At 52.6% G+C, this 8,747-nt stretch overlaps 3 protein-coding genes across 3 annotated transcripts; 2 read left to right on the top strand and 1 right to left on the bottom strand.

Moving 5' to 3' along the window:
- Positions 1 to 58: 58 nt before the first annotated feature.
- On the top strand, positions 59 to 3,787 carry LAESUDRAFT_742065 (uncharacterized protein; the record flags this gene model as incomplete). Its single annotated transcript, XM_040911171.1, has 16 exons — positions 59 to 269; positions 317 to 983; positions 1,032 to 1,130; positions 1,181 to 1,251; positions 1,305 to 1,421; positions 1,472 to 1,605; positions 1,656 to 1,665; positions 1,715 to 1,784; positions 1,836 to 1,905; positions 1,970 to 2,112; positions 2,168 to 2,293; positions 2,349 to 2,494; positions 2,546 to 2,579; positions 2,640 to 2,736; positions 2,793 to 2,913; positions 2,971 to 3,787. The coding sequence occupies exons 1-16, from the start codon at positions 214 to 216 to the stop codon at positions 3,785 to 3,787; spliced, it is 2,778 nt and encodes a 925-aa protein (XP_040766948.1). The 5' UTR covers positions 59 to 213.
- Positions 3,788 to 4,642: 855 nt separating this feature from the next.
- Positions 4,643 to 5,588, top strand: LAESUDRAFT_722937 (uncharacterized protein). Its single transcript, XM_040908310.1, has 4 exons — positions 4,643 to 4,881; positions 4,942 to 5,051; positions 5,119 to 5,397; positions 5,453 to 5,588. Exons 1-4 carry the CDS (start codon positions 4,764 to 4,766, stop codon positions 5,456 to 5,458), a joined length of 513 nt encoding a protein of 170 aa, XP_040766949.1. The 5' UTR covers positions 4,643 to 4,763; the 3' UTR covers positions 5,459 to 5,588.
- A 357-nt stretch (positions 5,589 to 5,945) lies between these two features.
- Positions 5,946 to 8,502, bottom strand: LAESUDRAFT_722938 (MFS general substrate transporter). The gene is made up of 13 exons (XM_040908311.1): positions 8,133 to 8,502; positions 8,037 to 8,074; positions 7,963 to 7,978; positions 7,778 to 7,914; positions 7,572 to 7,720; positions 7,443 to 7,522; positions 6,955 to 7,393; positions 6,869 to 6,893; positions 6,792 to 6,815; positions 6,678 to 6,735; positions 6,515 to 6,617; positions 6,252 to 6,451; positions 5,946 to 6,186 (listed from the first exon to the last, which is right to left on the bottom strand). The coding sequence occupies exons 1-13, from the start codon at positions 8,337 to 8,339 to the stop codon at positions 6,055 to 6,057; spliced, it is 1,608 nt and encodes a 535-aa protein (XP_040766950.1). The 5' UTR covers positions 8,340 to 8,502; the 3' UTR covers positions 5,946 to 6,054.
- Between the last annotated feature and the right edge of the window lie 245 nt (positions 8,503 to 8,747).

The raw sequence follows: 8,747 nt of genomic DNA on the forward strand, positions 1-8,747 counted from the left end.
TATCGAGGAGAAGCAGAAAGCGAGGAGGCGCGCTGGTGCCCGGCAAGTGACAAGCCACGTGGAGTCTGTCAGTCTGTTGCCAAAGTGCCAGTCCTCCGTTTCACCCTCTGCTGCGGCGTGCAGCCCAGATTTCTTCGACTTTCATTGCGACCTCTGGTTGAGCCAAGGCCGGCATCCACGATCACAGTTTGCTTGTCTGGTCAGGTCTGATAGATGGTGCATCACGCTGATATGGAGGAGAGCACTGCCGCTGGCATCAACACCGAGAGGTATGCCTTGTTCGTTGCTATCAAGGTTCTTGACATGACACTCGCAGACCGGAAGCAGTGGAAGCACCTCCTTCTGAGATGCCCAGTTCTCCAATCGACGATTTTGCATCTTCGGTCTTTCTGAATGCCCATCCTCTCCTGCATCACGAGACAGGAGAAAAGCACGAAGAGAGCTTTGACGATGCAACGTCCGATATAGCACTCTCAGACGATGGTGACACTGCATCACAACGCTCCATTGCGCTGTCTTCGCCTCCGCACTCGCCTCGCCACAGTGCCTCCAGCGCCGCTGTACATCAACCCAACGAGGAAACGTCCTCTGCGACCGCGCAGATCAACCTTGTCCGCGAGAGCTTGTCGTTTTCCAAGCGCAATACTATGGATACGGTCTTTAGCTCGGAGGTAGATGATGACCGGAGCCTCTTTACTCAAAGGCTCGACGAGGGCGAGTCTCCCGTCTCTAGCGTCGCCCCATCTGTGAACGAAATCGAGAAGTCTCCAATTTTGGACGCAGGACCGTCGTCATCGCCGATTGTCTCCACACCTCCTTCTCGACAATCGGACGTGCCCAGCAGGAGCGACACGGAGAGTCTCGCATCCTTCACCTCGGAGGCGACGTCCTACTCGAGAAAGGCAAGGCCGGAGTCTCTGCTACCTCAGGCCATGCAAGGTCCTCTCGTGCTTGGAATTGCTCTCGTGGACTTTGATCATATGGTAGGTTCTAGACAGCCACGCGCCGCTCTACGCTAAGCGTAGTCATAGGTTGGCCCTAAGATCGAATTTTCGAGAGGAGACATTTTCGAAGACGAGGAGATAGCCAAGATTCTCCCATTTCTTGCCCTGCCTGACGGTGCCCACCTAGTGAGCGTCTTGCACTCTCATTGACTTCCTCTGACCATGTACGCCAACAGACATCCGAAGACTATTCCTACTTTCACCTAGTGCCCTCTTCGCCCAATCCTAGTACCGTCTTCGGAATCTCGTCAGCACAACTGCTTTCCGGATTCAGCCTTGGGCTTACTGACATGAGCACAGATGTAACCGACAAATCAGCACGTCTGAATTACTGGTGCGGGATGCCGATATGACGCGTTCTACGGTTCAGAAAGCAGTCGTCGTTCTTGCTTCCAAGCCTGTGTTTGGCCTCATCCGGTAAGTCCATGACTCAAATGTGCCTGTTCATTGTATGAGCTCTCTTATAGGGATCGACTTGGGGTGATCACACGGGCGTTGTTTGCTCAGCGTGACTTTTCTGACATGAGTATACTGGACGATTTCCACACGTCATTGGAGCGTTCTCTCCGAAGCCAAATGACGGAAAGTGGACTATATATGGGTCTGTACAACAGTTTTCGTATGTCTTCGCCGCTAATGCGTGTGCTTCAGGGACGAGTCTGTGAGTTTGAGCACCGCTGTACAATCGTTTCATGTGCTCATGTTTTCAGTCGGGAGCTGGTGCACACATTCCGACAGCGGACGCTTGTTCTCCTCAAGGCACTCATGCTGCAGAAGAAAGTAGGTTCTTCGCACATTTCATTTAGCCTGCATGTATATTGAACGACGCAGATCATGTTCTTTGGCCATCCTGTAGAACGGCTATGCACATATCAGTATTCGTTAATCACCCTCGTTCCTGGTACGACAGAGGCTTTACAGATCACCTAGCGAGATTGCTGAAGAATTATTTCGGTAATCATTAGGTCTGCTACAGAACCTCGAAGATTGTGGCTCACCGCCGCTAGCGACTCGCGCCCAAACACTGTCACGCCCTACGTCATTACGTACTTCCGATCCGAAGAGCGTGATGGCATACGTCGGACTGCCACTTGACTTGTTTGGCAAGGTCAACATCTCGCAATGATTGCACACGCATCTTACTGATGAAATGGATGTGACAGGACGCATTCTTCCAACCATATCTACCTCTCCAGCAACTCGATATGCTGAAAGACACGCAAGGCTGGTTATGCGGAAGCACCAACACGATCGTGACGCAGCAGAAGGAGGTCGATGTGCTGGTCAACGTAAGTCCTCACAAGCGATTACTTTGTCAACTGCATCTCAACGCTCAATGTGCAGATTGAGACTGGCACTATGGAGTTCCGGGATCCGAAGCTCGAACGAGTGACGGGATTGACCCCTGCGGACAGGAAATGGATCGATGATATCGTGAAGGATGTCAACGAGGCATTCGTTGAAGATCCTACGCTCCCATTGGGCATGCAGTAAGTTCGGTCCTGTCTTCTTGCGGCAACAATGTCCAATGATGTCGTCAGTTTCAAGGGTAGTGATGACTATTTACGAGAGAAGGTTGGTGATCTGTTGCGATTCTCAGACGAGACGCATCGTTTATTCACGGTCTGACGCTAGTTCAACGAGTATATCTCGGGCGCATTGGCAAGTGTGAAGTATGCTGCTTTCTTATCCAAGGCACATGGCGGTGGTGTCTCCATTATGGATGGCGCAGGTAACACGTTTTCGGTACACGAGTGTTGGAAGAAGAGCTGACGCGTTGATCCAAAGGGGATCCCAATTCAGCGCAAGACTTCAACCCTTTCTGGATTCAAGAGTTCAAGAAGACCAATGCGTACGAAGTATGGGAGCGTGTCACAGATCCGATGCTCTTCGATATCGTCGAAGCGCGGTGTGTCTTGTTTGCTTCAATTGGCCGCTGCCGTCATTGAATTTGCATATTTGGCAGGCATCCGTGCAGCGAGAAGCCGTCTGTGGTTTCTGATATAGGGCTCCGGCTGTCTGAGGGCATCCAAGAACTGAAACTTGATCAGCAACTTGCGCCTACGCGGGAGGCCATTTCACGCACGTTCGCCGTTGGCTCGACTAACCTCTTCAAAGCTGTGGAGGGTGTTCGTAGTAGATGGGCATCGCGAACCACGAGTTCATCTAGCAGTGGTCAGAATACTCCGATGGCATCTGCTACTACCTCAACAGACGGGTCGGCAGGTACAACCAGCACATCAAGCAGTGCAGATGATATGAACAAGGCGGATACAAGTGTGGATAGTTCCTCCTCGCCGGGACCAGCGTTGGGACAGTTACGCAGAGGGACATCGGATGGGCCACAGCCTGCAAAGCGCCAGAGCGGGTTGCGGCCACTCAGTATGGCAATGACCCACCCTGTGCCACCACCGCCCCCCGATCAGAGTCGGTTCAGTGGATGGGTCGGCTCGTTCTTCGCTCAGCGGGTGTCTCGGGCTTCCATGGCATCATCGTCCTCGCGGTCAACGAGCGGCACAGGGAGTCCGAGCCAGTCACCGCGCAACTCTACGCCCGTAGCGACGCCTCCCCCGCTGCCAGCGAGAGACAGCATGAGCAATGCATCGGTCACGGAGAGCATGAGACTGCACGAGCAGAAGTTGGTGGAGGAGGAGGAGGAGGAGGAGGAGGAGGAGGAGGAGGAGGAGTTGCAGCCTAGGAACCTGGACGAGATGGACACCAGCCAGACGGCTGAGCATGGACAGCTTGAAGCCGAGCCAGCGGGTACTGGCATGGCTCTTTGATATAGAGGAACTTTCGACCTGTTCACCATGTTTTACGGTATTGTTATATTGTTTGGTTTTCGCATGTTACTCAAGCCTCGTACAGTCAGTTAATACAGTCCGCCGTCTATCGCAAACTAATTGTATTTGTGCATCCTTCGACATGAATCGTGGGTGAGGGCGAGGCGCGTCAGAGGCGCTTCCTTACTCACAATCGTTTCTAACGCTGGGCGCGAGTTTTTCAATGTGCTAAACAGAATGCTTTCTCTACGCCAGGAAACGGAATCCAGCCGAATAGTCTGCTCCATAACGAAGGAGGTGACATTCCAGGGTGCCACTAAATGTAAGCTGCGCTGCTGACTGTGTTTCTCCTCCCGCAGTTGCCGTGCCAGGTTCCATATGTCGAACTCTTATCGACTAGCAAAGCAAAACATTGTCAAGGTGTATGCTCAAGCGATTAGTTCGATGTAGCACATTGGGCAGAGGGTGCGATGGTGACAATTCTGTGCGTGTGGTTTAACTTTCGAACCGAGTGCCATCGCGGCGTACCCTATGCGTGCTTCCAGAGGAAGTCGCGGATCAGCTTCGCTCCTGCATAACATGTAATTGATGTCCGATGTTTCGTGTGGTCTTCCCGATGCCGATGGCGTCCCAAATCAACTCAACATGCCCAACTTCTCCATATCAAGAATCGTACATCTGCACTGTCCAGATTCGTCCGTGAAAATAGAACACAGCATGTCATTTGGCCTGCTGATACTGACCCTTGCGGATAACACGTGGTGGCAGCATTCATGATGTAGGCACGACTCCGCTCCTTGTGAGCAGCAAGGTGAGTTGCCTGTTGTCTAGAACTTCAGCATGATGAATACGCAAGTAATCTCCATGGCATCCTGACTCCTCTACCCGCGCAGGCTGATCGTATAAGGACGTCTCCTTCCCTGTAACAGCGCAGCCTCTGGACTCGGCAACGTCGCTCACATTCCGAGTCGTGACAATGTTCAGCAACCTGATTCAACTTATTCCTCAGCCTGATGACGGCCAGGCTAACAAAGAGGCACTCAAATCGCTTGCGATGCGTCCTTTGCCATTGCCAGGATTCAAGCCATCGGAAGGTGTGAAGTCTGACTGTTACTGGAGCTAGAATGTCACAATTGTCCTGATTATTTCCCCAGCTGTACAACAGCGCACGGCGCTGGACATTATCAACCAGGACGTGATTGGAACGACATTCGATTTAGTCGGAGAGAGAGCGTTCGAGTACTTGCTCTTCGGAGTCCTTTGCGTACGTTGGCTTGATGAGTAGATAGACGTCTCCTCAGGACCGCTTAACAACGTTAAACATTGGACAGGTCTCCGGCACCATCCATTTCCTCACCTTCAATGTGGAAGTCTCTGTGTCCTTAAGGATTCCGGTCATAGGAGACGTGCAGCTAGGCTCTGCCAGTGGGAACCCAAAGAATGAGATTACCTTATCTGTGGGCTCCAAAGCGGTCGCTAGCGGCGCAATCATGCTCCACGTCAAGAACGGGAATGAAGTCTGGGTTCGCATGATCCAGCTGAACACTGTTGTCGGCAGCTGGAATAAGGAAGTCAAGTTGTTTATTCTAGCGGCTAGGGTCTATGCTTTGGTAAGTGCCATCTGGCAAGCTCTGGTTTGATCATCGTACTCATGCCGTCTTTCAGGCATGAACGAAATTATCAAATTCATCGTAAGACATTGTTACGACTATATGTACCCGTTGAAGGTCGTCGATATTGGTTCTGTCTTTGCACATGTAAATTAATTGACCGAGCAACATTATGCACCACGGTACTCAACAATTCCGCGCGGAATTTGACGGTGACGTGCGACGAAAAGTTAAGAGTCGCAGCGTCGCGGCGCATGCCAGTGGCGTGCTGGCCTTCATCTGAACAGAGCAATGCTTCCAATAGGTCACGGGCTCACATACAGACTCTGAGCTTCGAAAGTCAGTAGAGGCCAAATGGCATGCGATCCGATGTGTCAAGGACTTCGTTGCAACGTTCAAGGACTATGATCATAACTACTAGTACTTCATAATCAGACGCCGGGGCACGAATCGCGAAGGCATTGACGTAGAATTATGATGTCGTATGGCTCGCGATGCCCAGCACATCCACGCGCTTTATGCACGCTCAGATAATAATGTGACGCAACCCGCCTTTGATCTTTTTCTACAACTCCTCTTATACAGCAGAAAATATGCGCAAACGGGCTGGAACTGAAAGTCTGAGCAGAGATATATTGTACATGTACATTCTACCTGTCACATCGATGCCTTTCCTCTCGGTTCAAACGGTAACAGCAGCGCGACCACTCCTGCAACAAGAAACAGCGCGCCAGATACATAGATCGGCACTGATGTCGCCAGGTTCGCATACAGCGCGATGATCGGTGCCTGCAACGACACGTCAAGCAACCAGCTCAGCAGACACTCATGTGGTGGAGAGGTGGACGGCTTACCATGATACCGAAGATGCGATTTGCAGACGCGACGATGGCGTTGCCCGTGCCCCTGTCCTTGGTCGGAAAGAGCTCGGGTGAGACAGCGTAGAGGACGCCGTACATGATGTTGCTCGTGAACGTGTACCCGCAGTTCCAGCCGAGAAGCGCGTTGGACGTGCGGGCGGTCGTGCTTGCGAAGAGGAAGACGCCGGTAACGACTACGAGGCACACGAATCAGATGCGGTAGTAATCGTGATGAGGGATCATGACGCGAGGCATACCGGTGGATATGGCGAGAGTACCTTTCCTGCCTAGATAGGGTAGCTCAACGAGCCAGCCGGCGAGGAGGGCGCCGGGAACGCCGATGACGCTCAGGATGACTTGCTATGATGCAGGTATTACTGTTAGAGGCAACATCTTGTAAGGTCACGATGGCGAACTGACGTTACGGTACGTGATGTATAGCGAGCCATCTCCGAAGTCAGCTCCCCGCGATTGTAGGCTTGAAGACAAAAAGAGTCAGTACACCTTTCGTTGGCTAGAGGGGATGAAGCGCACAAGTAATCGACAAAGCCATTGTACCTGGGCACGAATGTCAGCCATACAGGTATGGTATCGATGATTTGGTCACATACAGAGGGAAAGCAAGGCCAATAAGGGCTGTTGGAGGAGATAAGTCAAAAGACACTGAGTGAATTTTCACCGTGACAAGCAAGCTTACCCCAAACGATAATTAGCAAAGTTGTCGAGTACGCGAGCTTGCGAGTAGCAAACAAGCTCTTCACATGCTCCCCGCTAAACACCTTCAACTTTCTCATTACCGCACCTCTTGCACTCGTATCTAACGCGTCCGTTCTCTCTTCATCATCGCTCTTCTCGGCCTCCCCGCCCGCCGCCTTGAGCATCTCCACCGTCAGGCCGCACGTCCGCCCGTTGTACCGCGCCACCTTGTGCACGACGGCGACCGCCTCCTCCTCGCGCCCACGGCCCATAAGGTACTTCGGAGACTCATACAGATGGAAAACGAAGAAGCGCAGGACAAACATGAGCAGCATGAGCCCGCCCATCGCATACAGGAAGTAGCGCCATCCCTCGTTCGAGGTGCGCGGGCAGTCAGAGGCGGACGCGCAGGAGTAGTTCGCGATGAGCGGCCAAGCGACCTGCATGGGCATCAGTGGGATGCAGAGGGCAGAGTCTTGGAAGACGAACTAGGCTGCCGACGAGCTGCCCGAAGGCCCACCAGATGGAGAGGATGGTGAGGAGGTATTGGTGTGAGGCGGGAATGAACTCTGCTGCGGGTTTATACAGGAACTCGGAAAGATGAGTCAACTGACGCACCCAGGAATACTGCCGAATCCACGGGCAGGTTGCCACCGACGCCGACGCTCCACACAGCGCAGAGCGAGCACAGAGCTACGGCGTTTGGCGAACCTCCTGCTGCAACAGCAAACACGCCGGTGATGAACAAAGTCATATTAAAGCACCACCTACGTAGAGGAGATGTCAGATCACAGACATCGCAGAGGTAGCAGGAAACAACGCACCGCCGTCCCCAGACGTCAGAGGCCACTCCCCAAAATGCAGCGCCTACAAGGAGGCCAATGTTTTGGCCGAGCTTGAGGAACGGGCCTTGGAAGTTGAACTCATTCACTACGGGATCAAGGATGAGGCCTGTGACGATCTGGGATGGGGTGAGGCTTTATCGCGAGCCATCGAGGAGTGGACCTACGGGCCACAAGTTATCTCTTTTGCAAGGTGAACGATCCAAATCAAGATAGCATTGATCGCGAGCTAATCACTTACGAGAACCATCCAAAGCCGGCGACGATGAATAGGCACCACTGGAATAGATCTCGGTATTGTTCTGCAACTCTTTCTAATATCGCGTCTCTCACAAACCTGGTACTTTCCTATGCCGATCTCTTGGAGTGCATCATTCAAGACCCTGGCCTTCGCCTGGTAGACTGGATCCACACCAGCTTCTTCCTCGTCGTACACGTCTTGCGTCTCGGCATGCAGAGCGCGTGCCTCGGTGTCGACATGGGTTGGGTTCCGCTTGTCGTCGTCGTAGGTCTTGTCGTCCGAGGAAATCCTTAAAGTGCTCATGGCTGCTCAGAGCTAGACGTCCCGCAAGGCAGGATCACACAGAGCCGAGAGGTCGCGCACAAGAGGAAAAGGAAAGGCCCGATGAGCGTCAGCTTTGATCATTCTGGCCTTGGATAATGCCACATGTCACACGAGAGAAGGTGGATGGCGCCGTAAGTCCTCCACACCGACGGAATGTCCCGCATACGGAGGTTGGTATGTTTCTATGAAAATAGAGGAACAAGACAGAGACATGCGCTGCTTTGCGTCGTGACCACGTCGATTGCGATTGCATGATCGCAGATCAAAGAATATTTTGATTCAATATGTCCACAGACGCCCGCACTCATCGGTATAGATCTGAATCTAGATCCGGATATCGGGATCAATGTAGTCACGTGCAATATTGTCGGCTGCTGCCGACGCGAT

The sequence above is a fragment of the Laetiporus sulphureus genome, assembly GCF_001632365.1.
Source record: "Laetiporus sulphureus 93-53 unplaced genomic scaffold LAESUscaffold_8, whole genome shotgun sequence".
Classification (NCBI taxonomy): domain Eukaryota; kingdom Fungi; phylum Basidiomycota; class Agaricomycetes; order Polyporales; family Laetiporaceae; genus Laetiporus; species Laetiporus sulphureus.

Bases quoted from the DNA above. Each gene is read 5' to 3' on its own strand.
- LAESUDRAFT_722938 (XM_040908311.1), bottom strand. From the start codon at position 8,339: ATGAGCACTTTAAGGATTTCCTCGGACGACAAGACCTACGACGACGAC. The intron at 7,394-7,442 runs GTTCGTCTTCCA...ATGCCCATGCAG, and splicing joins GGCAGCTCGTCGGCAGCCTA to GTCGCTTGGCCGCTCATCGC. The intron at 6,452-6,514 runs GTATGCCTCGCG...TGTGCCTCGTAG, and splicing joins TACTCTCGCCATATCCACCG to TCGTTACCGGCGTCTTCCTC.
- LAESUDRAFT_722937 (XM_040908310.1), top strand. From the start codon at position 4,764: ATGTTCAGCAACCTGATTCAACTTATTCCTCAGCCTGATGACGGCCAG. The intron at 4,882-4,941 runs GTGTGAAGTCTG...TTATTTCCCCAG, and splicing joins AGGATTCAAGCCATCGGAAG to CTGTACAACAGCGCACGGCG. The intron at 5,052-5,118 runs GTACGTTGGCTT...AACATTGGACAG, and splicing joins TGCTCTTCGGAGTCCTTTGC to GTCTCCGGCACCATCCATTT.